Source organism: Phascolarctos cinereus, unplaced genomic scaffold (assembly GCF_003287225.1).
Source record: "Phascolarctos cinereus isolate Bilbo 61053 unplaced genomic scaffold, phaCin_HiC Scaffold_5;HRSCAF=322, whole genome shotgun sequence".
Classification (NCBI taxonomy): Eukaryota; Metazoa; Chordata; class Mammalia; order Diprotodontia; family Phascolarctidae; genus Phascolarctos; species Phascolarctos cinereus.
The window spans coordinates 126,837,210-126,858,072 of NW_027555958.1; the positions used below are offsets into that span (position 1 = coordinate 126,837,210).

At 36.9% G+C, this 20,863-nt stretch overlaps 1 protein-coding gene across 7 annotated transcripts in view; it reads right to left on the bottom strand.

Annotated features, from left to right (window-relative positions):
* Window positions 1-20,863, bottom strand: part of L3MBTL3 (L3MBTL histone methyl-lysine binding protein 3) — a 162,829-nt gene that overhangs the window by 78,468 nt on the left and 63,498 nt on the right. For all 7 annotated transcript variants that reach the window (XM_020987039.2, XM_020987037.2, XM_020987038.2 and 4 more), the window contains 3 exons: window positions 19,875-19,966; window positions 14,770-14,921; window positions 4,414-4,490 (listed from right to left, as the gene is read on the bottom strand). In XM_020987039.2, the coding sequence (XP_020842698.1) occupies window positions 4,414-4,490; window positions 14,770-14,921; window positions 19,875-19,966 (321 nt within the window). The remainder of the gene's footprint in view (window positions 1-4,413; window positions 4,491-14,769; window positions 14,922-19,874; window positions 19,967-20,863) is intronic.

Sequence of the window (20,863 nt, forward strand, 5' to 3'; positions counted from 1 at the left end):
ATTAGGCAGTTAGAAAGATTCTACATAGATGCAGAAATGAATCAATTATTTTGGAATAATGTTAAAAAAAAATGAACAGGCGAGAAAAAGGGATGCCTGAAGGAAGGGGTAAGGGAGATGAAGAATGAGGAAAATTATGTCACATAAAAGACACTTACAAAAGAGGTTTTACAGTGGAGGGAAAAATGGGGGGGAATGCTTGAATGTTGTTCACATCTAAATTGGTTCAAAGGTGGGGGGGAAGACACATACACACACAAATATATCTTACTCAACATGGAAGTGGGGGAAGGAAAGAAATAAGACAAAAAGTGTGGGGGCGATAAAAGGGAAGGCATATAAAAAAAGGCAATGGTCAGAAGCACAACAAAACTTTAGAGGAAGGAAAAGATAAAAAGAGATAAAGAAAGATAAACACAAGAAAATAAGATAGAGGGAAATGCACAGTTAGCAACCATAACTGTGAATGTGAATAGAATGAACTCACTCATAAAACTAAATCAGACAGATTAGAAACCAGAATCCAACAAGAAACACACTTGAAACAGACATATACAGAATTCAAATAAAGAGCTAGAGCAGAATCTATTATGCTTCAGCTGATGTAAAAAAGGCAGGTGTAGCAATCATGATCTCAGACAAAGCAAAAGCAAAAATAGACCTAATTAAAAGGGATAAGCAGAGAAACTACATCTTGCTATAAGGCACCATAGACAATGAAGTAATATCAATATTAAATATATATGTACCAAGTGGTATAACATCCAAATTATTAAAGGAAAAATTAAATGAATTAGAGAAAGAAATAGACAGTAGACCTATACTTTCCCCTCTCAGAGCTAGATAAATCTAACCATAAAGGAGTTAAGGAAATGAATAGAATCATAAGAAAAATTAGATATGACAGACCTCTGGAAAAAATAAATGGGAATAGAAAGGAATCCACTTTTTCTCAGCTGTATATAACACCTTCACAAAAACTGCTCTTATTAGGTGATAAAAACCTCACAACCAAATGCAGAAAAGCAGAAATATTAAATGTATCCTTTCCAGAACATAAAGCAATAAAAATTGTATTAATAGAAAACTAAATAATCAAATGTTAAAAATGAGTGGGTCAAAGAACAAATCATAGAAACAATCAATAACTTCATTAAAAAGAATGACAACAATGAGAAAATATTCCCAAAATTGTGGGATGTAGTCCCACATTGTTTTCTATTTTTGTACTCTTTTGGATTTGTTTTACAGTGTCTTGATTTCTCATAAAGTCACTAGCTTCCAATTGCTCCATTCTAATTTTTAAGGAAGTATTTTCTTCAGTGAGCTTTTGGACTTCCTTTGCCATTTGGCCAATTTTGCTTTTTAGGGCATTCTTCTCCTCACTGGCTTTCTGGACCTCTTTTGTCATTTGGGTTAGGTCATTTTTAAAGGTGTTATTTTCTTCAGTAGTTTTTGCATCACTCTCAGTTTTCCTTCTACTTCTCTTACTCGCTTCTCAAAATCCTTTTTGAGCTCTTCCATGGCCTGGGACCAATTTACGTTTTTCCTAGAGGCTTTGGATGTAGGAACTTTGACTTTGTTATCTTCTTCTGGTTGTATGTTTTGATCTTTGTCATCAAAGTAACATTCTATGGTCTGACTCTTTTTGCACTGCTTGCTCATGATCTCAGCCAATTACTTGAGTTATAAACTCTTTGTTAAGGTAGGAATCTGCTTCCAGTGTGGAGAATATACTGTCCCAAGCTTTGGGGGTTTTGTGTAGCTGTTTTCAGAGATACTTCTAGGGACCTGTAAATTTTCAGTTCTTCCAAGGTGCTATGATCAAGGGCAAGGTGTTTACTCCTTTCCCGTCCTGTGCTCTGCTTTATGAGTGACCACAAGGACTCTTATCTGTCTTGGAACTGTGAGGAGGATTTCCTCTATACCACCATACAAGCTGCAGCAAGCCAGCACTCCTCCTTGACCCAGGATCGCCACCCAGAACTGTGACCCATACCTAAGCAGCACCGGTCAAAGCAAAAGAATACTGAACCCACAGAGAGATCCCTGCAATCCTCCTCTGATCAGCAACTCTATTCTCCCTCAGTCTGTGGGCTGGAAGCAGCCGCCACCCCGGGGCCAGGCTCTGAAACTGGGGCTGACACCACCATGCTTCTCTCTCTCATGGCAGACACAGACTTTTCCCACTGACCTTCTAAGTTATCTTTGACATTTGTGGGTTGAGAGGTCTGGAAACCAGTAGAGCTGACTGTGATTCAGTCCTTTGAGGCCTGCTCGCCCATGCCAAACTGCATTCCTCTCCTCGCCCGGCGCGACATACCTTTCTGATCAACCATCCAGCCTGTCTTGGGCTGTAAACTTATTTCACTCTGTCTTTTTTGGGGTTCTGCTGCTTTAGAATTTTTTTAGAGCCATTTTTTATAGGTATTTGGAGGGGTCTGGGGGAGAGCTCAAGCAAGTCACTGCTTTTACTCTGCCTTGGCTCCGCCCCTCATGCATTTCTTTAAGGATATTTTTACTCCTCTTTTTTTATTTTCTTCCCGCTTATAATTTCATTAGTTTACAGAAATCCACAGTATGGAATTTCCCTCTACCAATGAAGATCAGAAACTTTTCTGCAACCTGTAGTTTTAGAGCTACCAGGGGCACTGAAAAGTTAAGCGAAATGAAAAGCTAAATAAATAAGTTAAAAGTTAAGGTAGCAAAGTCAGTGTGTCAGAGGCAGAATTTAAATCCAGACTGTCCTAGGTTCAAGGCTAACAGTCTTTGTTCACTATGCTATGACGTTTTTCCTATCCTGTTTACTTTTCATAATTCTTTGTCTACAATGTTTTGCAACCTGGCAGTCCGATTATACATAGAGAGTTAATTCAAGAATGACTCTCATATCTATGAGTCATTTTCTTTCTGCAAAAATATTATAAATTCAATTTTTATGATATTATTTGATACTTGTCACACTCAGCAACTCCTAATTTTTTCTTATGCATAGGAATGAAGTAATAAATCTTTAGTCTCTCTTATTCTTTATTCCTGAAACATATTTTCCAACATATTTTTTTGCCATCTTCCCCCACTGTCCACCTCTGCACCAAAATGAGCAAGTATTTAATTTGCACAGAATTTCATAAAAATTCTGTATTTCATGATCCAACAACAGATGTCACTGCATAAGCTGCAAATATCTTATGGTGGTCTTTTTGCAAAAAAAAAAAATGTGGGGGGTGTGTGTGTGTGTGTGTGTGTGTGTGTGTGTGTATCTCATGAGCCCTGTGATGTGAGATGCTTACAGACATCTAAGAATTGGGTACTTAGCACCTTCTACTCTCCTTTATATCATTCTTACACTCATTGATACAGAAGACAAACAGCTACACATGATTGTGGGCCTTTTGGTATTTGTCTTTGTTTAACAGGTCTCCATGACCAAAGAATTCATCACTCAGTGGTCAACATACTGCTGGTAAGTCTCTATGTCCTTTACTAAGCTAATCCTTGGGAAGCAGACATAGACATAATCTGCTGATGGGACTCAAGGCCTTTCCAGAATGCTACAGTCCATAAGACCTTGTACTTTACTGGAGCAGCCTTCAAGAACTCAAGGTCAAGAAGAAGCTAGGTGGCACAGTGGATGAAGCACCAGTCCTGATGTCAGGAAGACCTGAGTTCAAATCCGACTTCAGACCAAACACTTGACACTTACTAGCTGTGTGACCCTGGGCAAGTCACTTAATCCCAATTGCCTAAAAATAAAAAAAAATTTTTAAAGAAATTTAAAAAAAGAAGAACTCAGGGTCAGATCCATGCTATGATGAGGCATTGGAGTAGAACTGTGAAGAGGACATTATGATGATGATGATGATGATGATAATGATGATGATGATGATGATGATGACGATGATAAAGATGACAGTTTATATAGGATTTTAAAGTTTGCAAATCACTTTCCTCAAAATAACCCTGCATTGGTAGCACTGGTATTATCCCCATTTTTACAAACAAGCAAATATAGCTGTGGAAAGTAGTGATTTGCTCCATGATCACACGGCTGGCCCAAAATGGGTCTCCTGACTCCATGTCAAGTCCTATATACACTATGACAGGGAATATTCCCAGCACTCAGTAAAATCTGGGACATAGTAAAGACATTTAATAAATGTTTTGTGCCTTACCTTAAATCCTATATCTAATTTACCAGTCTTAGATAATTCAATTCTATGGTGATAAAACATATCAAATATGAATACAGAATCTAAAGAACAGATCTGAGCTGTATAAATGAAAAAAAATTATACATATAATTTTAAATTCTTTTAAAGATTATGTAGTGATTTCTATCATGGACAAAATCTAATATTATTTTTAGTTGAGGATATTTGAAAAGTCATAAATATACAATATAGCACAAACCTGGTGGAGTGATAAGGGTCCTTCTATGCTCTTTACACCAACCCACTGGATGAATGTGTGGACTTGCTGCTTCACACCTGAGGAGAAGGTAAATAATGAAATTCCACTGTTAAGAATGACATGTTAAGAATAACACACTGATTTAACTACCTTAGAAGACCATTTTAAAAGAATGGTTCTTATTTATCACAGCCAACCTAATTTTTAAAAGTTTTAATGAAACACTGCATAAGATTTCATCAAGATCCTATCTAGAGCAGCAGGTTGGGCCATCCCTTAGCACCTCTCCAGAACACTCCATTTCCTCTACTCTAACCCAGGCCAGAACCCATAGAGGAGGCCTTCCCATGTGTTCTGCTTCTATGGCCTCCAGACCATGGGGCACTATTAGCTACTCTGCTGGTATACCCTATGGAACCCTGGACCTTGCCAAATGCCCTACTACTGAACCCCTAAGAATTCTAGGCTTTTCAATCTGCCCTGTAGCTGAACTGAAGTTGTTATTTCCAAACAGAAAGTGAGCTCCTTGAGGGCTGGGACTGTCTTGTTTTTTCTATTCATTTCCCTGTATTTAGCACACAATAAGTGCTTAATAAAAGTTGTTTTTTAAAAATTTATATAATGGATCTTACAGTCTTCCAGAGGAGAACTTATAGAAGCTAAATAATATTTTTTAAACTACAACTGCAAAATAACAAGCATACATTTTTAAATGAATAATTCATAAACTTTATACTAACAAACACAAGCCAATCTCTAGGGGAAAAAAACATGATTAAGTGCCTCCTATCTGAAAGGCACTGTGCTAACACTGGGGATAAGAAAGGCCAAAGATAATCAAACCCTGCCCACAAGGAGCCCACAATCTAATGGAAGAAGACAACATATAAAAAGAAGCCGAAAAGTGAAAGCATAATGAAGTCCCATAGTCTGGTAGGAAACTGGTAGGTGTCTGTCCTGTTCCCCCTTCTTAAATAGGGAATTTAGGAAAAGCTCCCTAATGCCTATCCTCAACTTTCTCCCATCAGAGGGAAGAAGGTGTGTATATAGCTACAGACTAGTATAACACCTAAAGTCCATTCCTTCACCATTTCCCCACCTACGACACTCATTTTTTTCTGCCCTCCCACCCCAGCATTCATGAATACAGCACATCAATGAAAATTTAGGTTCATAGTTACATATGAGTTAAACAGTGAAAAAATTAGCTCAGAAGACACAAATGGACCAGCTCTGTTTCATGAGCTTCTATTAAATTTTCTATTAAGCTCATCATCAAAGGGCAGGACACCTCAATTTTCAATGTAGCAGTGTGGAAATTAGAAGACGCATGTGTAAGACTTCAAACAACTTAAATGACTGAAGAATATTCAGTGTTCATGCCTGGGCCATGCAAGTATAATAAAAATGTCAATACTACCAAAGTTCATTTTCACTCTTGCTCCTATATCAATCAAAGGGATACTTTACAGAGCTAGTAAAATAGTAACAAAATTCATTTACAGAAACAAAAGATCTAGAATATCAAGAGAAATAATGAAAAAAGGTAGGAATGAAGGGAAAAGAGCACTTTCGGACCTCAAGCTATATTATAAATGAGAAACCATCTAAATCATTTGATTCTGGCTAAAAAATTAGACAAAGATTAGAAACGATTAGACAAAGAAAAATTTTAAATAATGGAATTTAATACACTAGTGTTCAATAAACACAAAATATCAATTACCTAGGAATGAACTCCCTATGTCATAAGAACTGTCAGTCAGCCAGTCAGCAAGCACTTATTAAATGCTTACCATCTGCCAGAAATTGTGATAAGTACTAGACATAATAAAGAAAGGCAAAAGGAATCCATATTCTAATGGGGAACACAACATGCTAATAATTGTTTATATATGAGATACACAGTGTAAATGAAAGGGAATCACAAAAAGAAGGTCTTAGCAGTGGAAGGAATTGCTGAGAAAACTGCTGGATATGCAAGCTGGTAAAAATTAGGTTTAGACTAACATTCTACAATAAATTCAAAATGGATATGTTACCTGAATATTAAAGATCAAACTATAAAAAAAATCAGAAGAGAAGAACATCATATACTTTTCACAGACATAGGTAGATGAAATCTCAGTCAAACAAGGGGAAATAGACAATAACAGAAGACAAAATAGATCATTTTGATTACATGAAACTGAAGTTCTTAAACAAAAAAAATTAGTGCATCTAGGATGAGAAGGGAAGCAACTGACTGGGAAAATTTTTTGTATCAAATATTGATCTATTTTGATAACATGTGCATTATATATACATATATGTGTATATATATATATTATATATATGTATGTGTATGTGTATATATATATATATGTATGTGTATATATATATATATATAAAATTGACAAGAACATATAGTACCAAAAGTCATTCCTCAATATGAGTGGTCAGAGGATAGGAAAAAACAGTTCTCAAGAAAAAAGTTGCAAAGTATTAACAACCATAAGAAAGAATGTTCCATAGTCCTCTTCCGGGAGCCAAGATGGCAGAGTAAAAAGGTAGTCACTCTCATCCTCCCCTATCAATCTCTGAAAACCCAGAAAATATCACCCCAGAAGAAAAAAAAAACCCTAGAACACCTGAACTAGAAGAAAGACGGGGAACAGCAGTGCAGCAGCCCAGCAAACAAGTCTTCAGTGCCTCAGAAAAATTAAGGGAAGCAGCACTACAAAGGGCCCCAGGCAGATAAGCACCCTGCAGCATTCATCTGAAAGGAGCTGAAGAAAGCAACCTAGAGTCTTCCTAAAGTCCCAGCCTTGCTGATTCCAAGCCAATACCAGGTAAGCTGTCAGAACCTGACAGCCTCCAACTGTCAATCAGGAGGAGATCCTGAAGCCAGGTGGTAGAGCAGGCAAACACCAACAGGCCTCAGTGAAGGTAGGGGAACCTGTGGAAACCAGCTCAGAAAACCACCAGGTGCCTCAGCACTCTACTGCAAAGGAATCTCCCAGTGCATTAGCAGAAACGAGGGAGGCAGCACTGCAAGGGGCCCCAGGCAGATAAACACCCTGCAGCACCCATCTAAAAGGAGCTGAAGAAAGCTAAAGGAAAGGAAAAGCAGGCAACCTAGAATTGCCTGAAAGTTCCAGCCTTGCTGATTCCAGCCCAACACGAGGTAAGCTGCCAAAACCCTACAGCCTCCAATTGCCAACATAAGAGGCCCCAGCACACAAAGCCAGTGACCAAGACCTAGGCTCCCAACACAAGAAGCTTGGGTCAGTGCCCTCTGTTCCCAGCAGGAGAGCTCAATCTCTTTAAAGGCCAGGGAATAAAGAAACCATGAGTAAAAAGAAACATACCATAGATTCATATTATGAGAAGAGTGAAGATCAAGACAGAAATTCTGAAGAGGACAACATTGTCAACAAACCCACATCTGCAACATCAAAAGGGAATATGAACTGGTCTGAAGCCCAAAAAGCCTTCTTAGAAGAGCTCAAGAAGGATTTTAAAAGTCTAATGAGAGAGGTAGAAGAGTCCTTAAAAAATACAATTGGCCAATTGGAAAAAAAGTACACTGAAGAAAACAAGTCCCTAAAAAAACAATTGGCAAACTGGAAAAAAAGTACACTGAAGAAAACAAATCCCTTAAAAATACAATTGGCCAATTGAAGAAGGAAGTACAAAAACTAACAGAAGAAAACAATCTGTTAAAAACTAGAATTGGACAAATGGAAACTAATGACTCTATGAGAGAGCAAGAATCAGTCAAACAGAAACAAAAAATGAAAAAATAGATGAAAACATAAAATACCTCATGGTAAAACAACTGACCTGGAAAATCAATCCAGGAGAGACAATTTAAAAATCATTGGACTACCTGAAAATCATGATGAAAAAAAGAGCCTGGACAGTATCTTTCAGGAAATCATAAAGGAAAACTGCCCAGAAGTCCTAGAACCAGAAGGTAAAATAACCATAGAAAGAATACCACTCCACCTGAAAGAGATCCCAAATTGACAACGCCAAGGAATATAATAGCAAAATTCCAAAATTACCAGATGAAAGAGAAGGTGCTGCAAGCAGCCAGAAAGAAACAATTTAAATATCATGGAACCACAGTCAGGATTACACAGGACCTTGCAGCTTCTACATTAAAAGACCGCAGGGCATGGAACATGATATTCCATAAGGCAAAGGAGCTTGGATTGCAGCCAAGGATCAACTACCCTGCAAAAATGAGCATGATTTTTCAAGGGAGGAGATGGATATTCAATGAAATAGGGACTTCCAAACCTTCCTCATAAAAAGACCAGAGCTCAACAAAAAATTTGATCTTCAAGTACAAGATTCAAGAAAGACATAAAAAGGTAAATGGGACAGAAAGATACAAAATGTTGTTAATAAGGGGGACTGTTTACATCCCTACAAGGGAAGATGACACTTGCAACTCTTGAGAACTGTATTGTTATTACACCATGTTAAAGGAGTATACATAAAGGGGTGGATATTAGTTGACTTTGATGTAATGATAAAAAAAATCTAATCAAGTGGGTTAAATGGATCCAAGTAAGTGGATTAGTCTGATCTTAGAAAATGTACTGAGAAAGGAGGAGGCAGACAAGGGTAAATTACATTACAGGAAAAGACAGAAAATCCTATTACAGCAGAAGGAAAGAAGGAGGGGGGTGAACATTGTTTGAACCTTAATCTCATTAAATTTGGCTCAAAAAGGGGAATAACATAGTTAGGTATAGAAATCTAACTTGCCCTATAGGCAGTAGGAGGGAAAAGGGGAAAGAAAAGGGAGGGGGATAGAAGAAGGGAGAAAGCAGTAAGGGCAAAGGGAAGAAAAGGGAAAGGGATAAAAGAAGAGAGGAGGACTGAAGGAGGCGGTGGTCAAAAGCAAAACACTAGTGAGGAAGGGAAAGTAGAAAGGAGAAAGAAAAGCATAAACGGGAAAAAAGGATGTAGAAAAAAACACAGATAGTAATCATAACTGTGAAAGTTGAATCGCTATTTTTTTTCTCTTCTGTTGAGTTTTGTTTCCTCTTTCTGATGGTTCCTCCTACTGGTTTTAATTTTTACTTACAACTTCACTAATGTGAAAATATGTTTAATAGAAATGTAAATGTATAGCCTATATCAGATTGTGCACCATCTTGGGGAGGGTGGTGGGGAGGAAGGGGGAGAAAAATTTTAAACTCAAAAGCATATGGAAGTGATGGTAGATAAATCAAAATAAATTAAAATACATTAAAAAAGAAAGAAAGAATGTTCCAGTGTCTAATGACATAAGAAATGCAAATCAAAACAACCCTGACGTTTTACCTCACACCCCACAAATTGGTAAAAAGGATTAAAGATGAAAAATTATAAAAGTCATTGTTAAAGAGGTTATGGAAAGACAGGCATACTAATAAACAATTGGTGAACTATGAATTAATACAACCACTCTGGAAAGCAATTTGGAATTCTGCAAATAAAGTGACTAATAGTCCATATTCAGAGATTCTACTGCTAGGCACATATGCTGAGGAGATCACGGGGGAAAAAAAAAGAAGGGCTCCATATGAGCCAATATATTTACAGCAACCCTAGTTTTGGTAGCAATAACATGGAAACAAAGTAGATGCTTATCCACTGGGGAATCACTAAACAACTTGTAATACATGAATATAATGCAATATTATTGTATTGTAAGAAGGGATGAGCATTATGAACACAGAACTATGGAAAGACTTACATGAACTGATTCAAAGTGAAATATGCAATCAGGAAATCAATACACAAAATGATTACAACAACGTAAATGGAAAGGACAACAACCACAAAACAATCCAACTGAATGTTGTGAAACTGTAAAAATCAAAATTATAATAATTATAAAAATAATAAAAATCAAAAAAAGAGAAATGAGAATGACCCAAAAAACAGAAATGAGAAGCCACCTCTTTCTGCTCCTAAGTAGACATCAGGGTCTAAAGGCATGAGACACTGCATATAACATTAGATTTTCTTGATGTGTTTATGAGTTTTAATCAATTTTTCCTCCTATTTAAAAAAAATTGTTATTAATGAATGATTCTCTGGGAGGGGCAGGAGGAAAGATATAGGAGGAAATCTAGACGAAGTAAAAACAAAAGATATCAATAAAAGTCTATTTTCCAAACAAAGGATTTCTCTCTAAGCCTATGTAATAAAACATATTCATCCTGGCACATTCTGGCCTATTCCTACAGTAGTTTAATTACGTGCAAGATTGTCAGAGTCCTCAGAATTTGACCACAGTCCCTATTCAACCAATGAAGCCATTTCAATATAGCAATAAAAATAGAAGGGGGAAAACAGAACCAAAAACCTATCAGCAAATGGCAATTTATTTCACAGTTGGCAGGTTACAAAATCCATCTTGCAGGACTAAAAAGAATCATCTGTTTAGCCCCATCTAGTGATCATAAAAGGAAATATTACCAAAAAGACTTTTGTATTACACATTAATGTAAATAAGGCTGGAGCCTCTAACTTTATTGCTTTTGTATTCTTATTTTGTATTATTCATACAATTATTTTGTATTATTCATATAATAAATTTATACCTTAAATTGTCTGAATAATCTTCAAGAAGACTTGGAAAGTCTTCTTGAAGCACAAACATAGATAATGAAATGGTCTGTAGTGGTTTTAAACTATGGCTAGAAACCAAAGTAAAGAGCACTATTTGGAAAAGGAAGAAATATATTATTGGGTCTGAAGGCAGGACAGGACTGCACAGAAAACTATCTACTTTTAAATACTCTAAAACTGACTGTGCCAATCCAGATTTAAACTCCCTTGTGCAGTGGAAGATATCTGAGAAGTTACAAGGAGGTAGAAAATAAGCCCTATACATTTATTATGTATCCTATCTCTAAACTACTGGTAACAGATAATTTGCTCAAGAAACTCAGGCCTTTCATAATAGTTAACTATTATTTTAAGAGTGATTTTCTCTGAAGAGTTCTGAGCATCAGAGCATATCACAAATACTCAACAACTTGTAAGGTAGGTTAGGGGCAATTATTACTGTTTATATTTACAGTATGTGAAATCAGAGATACAAATAAGTTGGATACCTAACCACATTCACACAATAGGTTAGAAGCAATGGAAATCAGAGGTACTAATAAGTTGGATACCTACCAAATTCACACAGTAGATTGGAAGCAATATGTAATATGGGCAACATCACTATTTACTATAGCTTCCTTTTTCATAAATCCATTCACGTCCCTCATCTTGACTCACTCAAATATGTGCTCCAATCTAATCTGACTACATTAGCATATCGAATACCCAGCTGCTTTTAAACCTCATGCTCCTTAAAGAAAAGGTCAAGTGAGGAAGTCATTGCTCTAATAATTCTTTTTAAGAAGAAGTAGCCAAAAGAATAAATAAATGTCTGAAGTGGAGTTTTGATTGGATAGGGATTAAATGTTTAATCAATGTGATATTCTCCATTTTTATTCTAGCTCCTCATTCCTCTACATCTGAAAACACAAAATTATTTCTTTGCTAAATTATAATGCTCAATACAAAACCAAAAGGCAAACAATGATGGGTAGTAATCATAGATTAGTATCAGACTCAAATGTCATTCTGCCAAGTGTGATGAGTACCAAAGGGGCAAAATTTAACAGTTACCAAAAATAAGCGTTACTGATATACAAGAAACTAAATTTCAAATTAACCCTATTAGCAGATAATAACCACACTTCCATTTCATGAAGGAATATTATTTCGATCTTAGGTACACTTTCCTAGTTCAAGATATACTTCTGCTGACATAAAGGGGCAGATGAAATAGGTTTCAAGCTTTCACAACTCTTTTATTTCCAGGCATTTAGAAACTGTCTATTGAACCTTAGAATTCACCTCACCTTATAAGAAAATTTTGGCTTTTTAATATAACAAAAGATAGTATGCTGAGTCTTAGGAATCTAACCTCTTGTGTTCACTGGCTTCTTATCATGGCATGCAAATATCACCTCGATTCAGAATGACTATTTTCCAATACAGAAATGAACTTGACTTTAATACTAAATAAAGTGGTGTGATCTATTTACAGAGACAAAAACATTTCTAACTAAGAAAAGTAAGCTTCTGCTTTAGGTGGTTACTTTACTGAGGCTTCAAAAAACACACACACATTCTCACTGAAAAGATCACTGACTAAATTCTGAGAACAATCTCCTAGTTTACAAAACTACTTTAGATCAGAGAAAGCAATCCAATTTGTAACCTCAATTACACACCTGGTGAGCAAGTTTATACTACTAAAAATAAGTGCTATCTTTCCACAATTCAAAGATCAAAGGGTGAAATATCAAATAACAATGCAGATATCTCAGAGCACTTAAACTGTTTTCAAAATGTTCCTTAATTGCAGGTTGGGGGCGGGGGGAGACAAAGTGAAAAATGTGGTAGACATTTATTCTCTGTGGGGAAAAAACCCAATGATACCTTAATATCCATAGTTATATATTTACACAAACACTTAAGAATATGTTATCACAGTCTGAACATGTATTAAAGCTGGTTATTTCAGGCTATAAAAGCAGAACTAAAGGAATTCCATTTTTTACCCCAGAAGAAAATGAAGGTGAATGACTTATGAACATCTGTGAATCCTACAAGTTCAACCATTTTTTAAAAATACTTTTAATGGAAATATACATCTTATAATCAAATAAACAGATGAAAATTCGCTTTCAATAATTTTTCTTGTTCAGTTTCACTCTACCTTCATACTGGGCATTAAAATCAAATTTTATAATACCCTTCCATCAATTTTTGAAAACGAGGATAAACTGGGAAAGCTAAAATACTATTCTTTTTAACACTGCAGCCTTGTGGGTAAAAGTCTGATGATCATTTTCAAAGTATTTACTATTTAATTATTGTTGTTACATTATATAATCATTAAATAAAATATTTAATTATTGAATATTATTTATTAAATTAATATTTTAATGTGATGATTTATTCTGCCATTCAAATAAACAAACAACAAGCATTTATTAAGTGCTTATTATGTGCACATTTCAGCATCTAAGTAGCATATAGTAGGCACTTAATAAGGTACCTCATAATATGTCTCAAAAAGGCACCTGGATGGAGAAATAGGAGGTAACAGGTACCAGGCATGCCAAAAGAATACAATCTCCTTGACCACTTCTTCCTACTGGACACTGATCCTGCCCCAGACGCTTGAGAACAGGAATAACGGTGTCCTCAGCCATCATCTCAGGAAGCATCTCCTGTAGAGAAGTGGCCTGGCAGGTGTACCTGTAGGTGCTACAACCACAGCTAATAAAGACCCCCCCCAAAAAAAATAAAGTATTTGTCACAAAGTCCTTGGCACTGTCAAATGGTTCAAAGTCTGAAACTGATATAATTATATCAGCAGAGACTTTTCCACCTGACTTACAGCTAAAACCATTAGAATATGAGTTCCTTGAGAGCAGGCACCATGTTACTTTTCCATCTGTATTCCTAGAGCTTAGTTAGAACCATGCTTTGATTGTAGTAAGCGCTTAGTAAATCTTTTACTCATTTGTTCATTAATAAATACTTGTTGATTGATTGATCCCTTCTTCAATTCAAAAAGAAAGCACAGGAGTATATACAAATGACTGAAGTAAAGTTCACCAATATTTCAGAAGAAAACCATTACCAAATTATTCAGAGCACTTCCTTTCAGGAGAGCGGACAGAGATTCTGAAGTAAAAGCCTCTGGATGAAGTCTGAGAAGGTAACTGACACGGTTGTTTCCTTGGCATCTGCCAAAGACACTAGCGATGGTACTTGGAATACAAATAGATAAAAACTGTCTCCCCTGCTAGACTGTCAGCTCCTGGAGAGCAGGGAGTGTCTTTTCTCTTTCTCTGTATTCCCAGCGTTTAGCACAATGTCTGGCACACAGTACGTTCTTAATAAACGAGAAGAAGCCAGCACCAGCAGCCAAGGAGGAAAAAAGGGGAAGCAACAGAAGATTATCCCCACACCTGTCTTCACTAGTCCTGCTCCTGCAAAGTAGCTCTAGAGTTATGTAAGGAGTAAGGCCTCGGGAGAAAGGAAAAACAGTCATGGTAGAGAGTGGCTATGATAGGGAATGAAAAAGAAAAGGAAAATAGTACCCAAAAGGGTCTGGGTGAGGAGAGTCCCTTTGACTTCAGGCCATTCCCAGGTTTTCCAAATGTCAAGTGAATATAAAAAGGGAGCAGTGGCATTCAGCTATAATGGACTGATAAATAAGCTATGCACAAAAGCAAAATTAAGGTAACAAAATTATAGAAATGGGAAAGGAGGAAAAAAAAATCTTACCAATAGTCATAGCTCTCATCCCAGTTGTCAAAATGCACCAAAAACCGATTGTCCACCATATCTGTTACTGTAGCAACACAGATAAACGCAGGGTTCTTTTTGTCTACAGCTTCAAGTTTCATTCCGACACGAAAACCTGATGGGATCACTGTCTACTCAGAAACACAGATTTGATTAGCGATAAACATAGTTTGAATGTCCAGACTACCCCTAACATCAACTATCAATGCAATCAAAGCATTTGTAGCTTGGTTTGATAATGTGCTCATCTTATAGCATGGCTGCTCCTCAAAAAGTATCATTGGGAGTCAAGTAGGTCTCTTTGTTACTGAACCAAAGCTTTCAGATGCACCAGGCATTAAGATATATTTATTTTTACCATCCATGGCTTGTAAGTTCAGTTGGTGAGGAAGGGGTGCTAGAATGGCTAAAGATGTAGACTTGCCCCATAAGGTTTAGCTAACCATCCTGCTTCATGACTATAGAATTTAACCAGTAGTCTCTGTACACAAGAGAAAAAGCATCAGTCCAAATCCATTATCATTGCCAAAAAGAAAAATCCTAAAAAAACAGTCTCACCTGCCAGTGGCTTATTTTTATACAAGAAGGACAGCAAATGACTACAGAGATATCTCATTTAATGCAATTAAAAATATTTACAAAACATCTACTATGTGCAAGGGACTGTGTCTTGCTATAATATTTCCACTTTAGCAGAAAATGGCTATTGAGAGAGGAAATCATTCAAAATAGGTGTATTTTAAGCAAACCAGCTGACTATGCCAAGCATTTGGAACATGAAGAAACCAATACACTGAAATCAAAATGTAGTTGAAAGGGAGAATGAGAGAGAGAGAGAGAGAGAGAGAGAGAGAGAGAGAGAGAGAGAGAGAGAGAGAGAGAGAGAGAGAGAGAGAGAGAGAGAGAGAGAGAGAGAGAGAGAGAGAGGAGAGAGAGAGAGAGAGAAGAGAGAGAGAGAGAGAGAGAAGAGACAGAGAGAGAGAGAGGAGAGAGAGAGAGAGACAGAGAGAGAGAGAGAGAGAGAGAGAGAGAGAGAGAGAGAGAGAGAGAGAGAGAGAGACAGAGAGAGAGAGAGAGAGAGAGAGAGAGAGACAGAGAGAGAGAGAGAGAGAGAGAGAGAGAGAGAGAGAGAGAGAGAGAGAGAGAGAGAGAAGAAAGAGAGGGAGAGGGAGAAACAGTGAGAAGGAGAGAGAAGGAGAGGGAGAGAGAGTAAAAATGAAAATTTTTATTCCTATCTTTTATGAAGGCTAAAATAGGACTTCTTTCCTAAAAGCAGCATTGATACATGGATAACAATTACATAATTCTTCAATCCTTTCTCACTTTCTAGCTTACTACTTCTCCTTTGCCTTAGGGGGAAAAATGCTCAGGTATTATAGAAATGACAAAGTTAGGCATCAGGTTCTAACCTCATTATGCAAAAATAAATATTGATTCCCACAATGAGTTGGACAAGCTGATCTTTAGGGCCTCCTCCAGCTATAAATCTCATGATCCTTTTTACTATAACTATAATGAAGAATTAGGGAGGCTTCAATGTACAAAGCAATTTTTAATGATATTTCTGCGAGCACGTAAAATGAATGCTCCCTGAATTGATGAACTGGGCACTAAAGCTGGATGTACTTCTACTGCTATCCTGGCAACATTTCTACCTAAGTTTTTATTAGAGGAATTATGTCATAAAATTATTTGTTGCCCATTTCTGTCCATAAATATTTGAGTGTAGCAACACAAAGTAATCTTAGCAAAGAGAGTGAGTTATCATTTATATGAAAAACATACATTAAGTTGTAGGACAACAGTGAAAAGAATTTAGTGAGACAATGAATAAAATCCCTGCTGAAACTCACAGGCAAGGGACCAAAAAGGGGATCAGGAAGCATGGCATACATCTTCCCACATAGCTGTTTTCTACTTAAGTGGATTTCAGTGGTTTAAAAAAAAAGAGTGTCTGCTGTCTATGCCAGATTTACATTTCAACAATTAGGCTGTGATCTTGGTGAAAGTCTTCACTTACAATAGCCTGGCTTCTCTCCAGCTCCACTGAGCTGAGAAATGCCTCTCTTCTTTCTTCTCTAGGACTCTACTTGAACCAGGCTATCATCAGTTGGATCAGATAATTTGTTCCACTGTTGGCAAAGTGTTAAAAGTTTCCCTGGTGCCTCTTAAAAATCCTTAAGGAATCCTTAAAGTGGACCACGCACTAGCTGGGGAAACAGCTAATGGTGGTGGGTGTAAGGACACTAAAGACTGGCAAGATCACTGGAACCATGTTTTTTTGATCACATACCCTGATTTCAATGAAAGCACTGAATTGCTTCAGGTTTGTTATTTATATGTAAAGTGCTAGTTAGTCATAAAGTGGCAACAGAAGCAAGACCTAAATAAGAACAAGATGGGAAAAAAAAACTAGTCATTGACACAATCCATTTAATATATGACTCTATAAGTGACAAGTTTATATCATGGCAAAGACACAAAGCTCTTCTTAAATAGGACCCTACAGGGTAAACTGTCTAAGAATTATTATTCTTTTTTTCTTATAGATAAGGAAACAGGCTCATAGATCTTGAGTTGCTGTTTGCCACCTACGTAGTAATTATTAGCGCTAAAATGAAAGCCCAGGCCTGAATTCAGTCATCTTCTCATTATACTATACTTCCAACTAGTGCTAAAGGAGATTCTTATTCTTTCCTACATGTGCATCTAAAGACAGTATCCTCTAGTCGAGACAAGAATTCCATGACCGTGGGGCAGCCAGGTGGTGCAGTGGATAGAGCACCAGCCCTGGAGTCAGGAGGACCTGAGTTCAAATCTGGCCTCAGACACTTGACACTTATTAGCTATGTGACCTGCACAAGTCACTTAACCCCACTGCCTAGCAAAAAAAAAAAAAGAAAAGAAAAGAATTCCATGACTTACACTATCATTCTACCTCACCCCACCACAGGGATGGTAATAAATGAACTCTCATTCATGATAACTACATTATACTTATGATAGTCATAACTGCATTGTATCTATGATCTTGAACTCTCAAATTTCTCTTCCTGATCACAAACTCTTATACTTTCATATCTACCTTCTTTTTTCTCCTAAACTTCTTTATTTTCACTGCAACCTCCAAGTCCACCTCATCTCCCTATTTGCCTGGTCCATCATTCCTGCAGTGACCTCAGTGCTTCTTACTCACTCATCTTCAACATTTCCATATATACCAGCTCCTTTCCCTCTCATGTTGCCTATGAAAGTGCCAATGTTGCCACGATCCTTAAAAAACTTTCACCTGACCCTCAAACTATAATCTTATATCTCTTTTTCCCCTTCACAGTCAAACCCCATCTACACTAACTGCCTCTATTACCTCCTCTTGCAATCACTTCTCAACACATCACAATCTGGCTTCCAACCACATCACTTGACAGAAACTGCTCTCTTGAAGGTTCTTAGTGACTTCAGTCTTAATTCTACTTGACCTATGTGCAACTACTGATATTACAAGTGATTCTACAACAGCTCTCTCTCCTGGATCTCTTCCTACCTGTCCCATCACTCCTTTGTTGTTCATCTCCCTTTCCCTAAGCATGGGTGTTCTCTCAGAATCTGTCCTAAACCCTATTCTCTTTTCTCTCTATATTCATTTTTGGTGATTTCTTCTGCTCTTATTGGTTCAACTAATTATCTCTATGCAGAGGATATTCAAACCCACATGGGACTAGAACTGTGATTTTAATGGTGCAGGGAATCCTCAATGTGGGAAATACCTCTAACAATGCCAAGCAACACCTGCAATTTATAGTTTTAGAGAGTCACCTTCATCTCTCTCCTGTACACTATTCCCACCTAACCACCTGCTGGACAGCTCCACCTACTTGTCTTTTTCAACACAGCCAACACATCTACAACAGAGTCACTATCTTCTCCTGCCTCCCCTCCATACTTTCAATCACCATTAAGAGAACAAACCACCAAGCCCTAGCCACTCATGTTCACAATTTCAAAGTCTTCTTCGACTCTTCCCTTTCCCTCAATCCCTCCGTCTAATCTGTTGCCAAGTCTTATCAGGGCTACTTCCACAACACCTCTTGTGTCTATCTGTCCCCTTCTCACACTCAGATTCAACTCTAAATCTTCATCTCCTCTCCACTGGACTAGTGTAGCAGCTTTCAAACTAGCATACTTCCTTTTTTCAACACTTTCTCCTCTCCAAATCACACTCCACACAGCTGTCAAAATTGTCAAAATTCTGACTATGTCACTCCCCTGAACAGAATCTTCCCTAGCTCCCTATTATCTCTAGGATAAATCACAAATGCCTAAAACCGGCATTTAAAGCTCCCTACAGTCTGATTCCAGACCACATTCCTATGCAATCATTCTTCATGTAATCTGTTCAAGCCAACCTGGCCACCAATTTTCTTGTCTCTATGCCTTTATGAAGACTCTCCCCTAGGCGTACAACACTCTTCCTTCTTACCTTCCTCTCAGAATCCTTAGCTTCTTTCTAGCTGGATCAAGTGCTGTCTCTTCTTCAATGCCTTTCCTGGCTCCATGATTAGAGCTCTTTTCCTCCTCAAATTAACTTGTATTGACTGATCTCTTAATACCTGCATCACCATAAGAATACAGACTTCTGCAGGGTAGAGACCATTTTGTTTGTCTTTGTATTCCCGGCACCAAGCCTTGCCTACACTGGTGAATTGAACTGACTTACTCTAGATTCACCATGTATATAATCAAGACTCAACTAACAGATATCAGAGTTTAATATGCATATAATAGCTATAAGAAAAAGAATATCCTAGTAAACTTAAGTTGTTCATATAGGAGCCTATTAATTAACTGACATTTTACAAATAGAAAAGGCACCAGGACTTGTACTATATTGCCTTCAAATACATCTTTCAATATAAAATTGTAACTGTATAACTTTTATTCAGGAAGAAAATTACTGTGGCTGTCATATCAACTAAACATCAAGCAAAAAAAGTTGCCACAGTTCCTTGCTATGATTTCTAAGCATCTTATCCTAGAAAACACATTCTTGATCTCCATCAGAAGGTACACTGACAAATACTTACAGTATTTTGATTTTCAAATAAGGACTTTGGAGCAGCTTGTGCTTTGCATGTCTTAAGGTATGTCTGCCAATTGAATTCTTCTTCTTTATACCCTAAAAATATGTGTTAAGACAAATTTACTTCACTTTACAGAATCTGATTCAAAATTTTCTTCAATTGACCTGCCAGTAATAATAAGAATTATGGCTTTAAAGTTAGCCAAGTGTTTTTCATGTATATTATCTGACTTGACCAAGTAATACTATAGGTTTTATTAACCCCACTATACAGATTAGGAAAGTGAAGCTAGAAAGATTAAGCAAATTGCCTATATTACTTTGGTAGTAATGACCTATACCTCTTCAGACTTCAAGTCTAACATTCTTTGCATTATGATTCCCCCAACACACACACACACACACACACACACACACACACACACACACACACACACCCTCTCTAAAAACAAAACAAAAACAAAACTTCACTTATTTTCAATATTATCCTCTACTTTAACATACCTCAAACCACACATGTACCTGGAATTTTAAAAATCAAAATATTAAACAATACACAATAATTTCATTTCAACCATGGGTTTTCCTACACAAAGCAAGCAGAACCAAATAAACAGTTTAATATTTGCTCCAAAGGTGTTTTTTTCCCCATTCTAAATAGCTACAAAGAAAAGTAGTAAGGTGATAAAGGTATAACTGTCATTTTTTACAAGCTTTTCATTAGTTTTGTGAGTAATGCCCCAGCAAAATCTTATTGAAGAGGAAGAATTAAGACCTATGGCTTGCTGAGGGGGAGGCAGGGGAAGGGAGTTTGGTCTATGGGTTAACAAGTTTTTATTAAACTCCTATTATATCTAAGGGGCTGTGCCAATTTTTTTTTCTGTGTTTAGAAAGTAATTTGCTCAATATAGAAACTAATGAAATGCGAAAAAAAAAAAAGTAAAAAATGTATCATAATAATAGCTAGCATTACATAGCACTTTAAGGATTGCA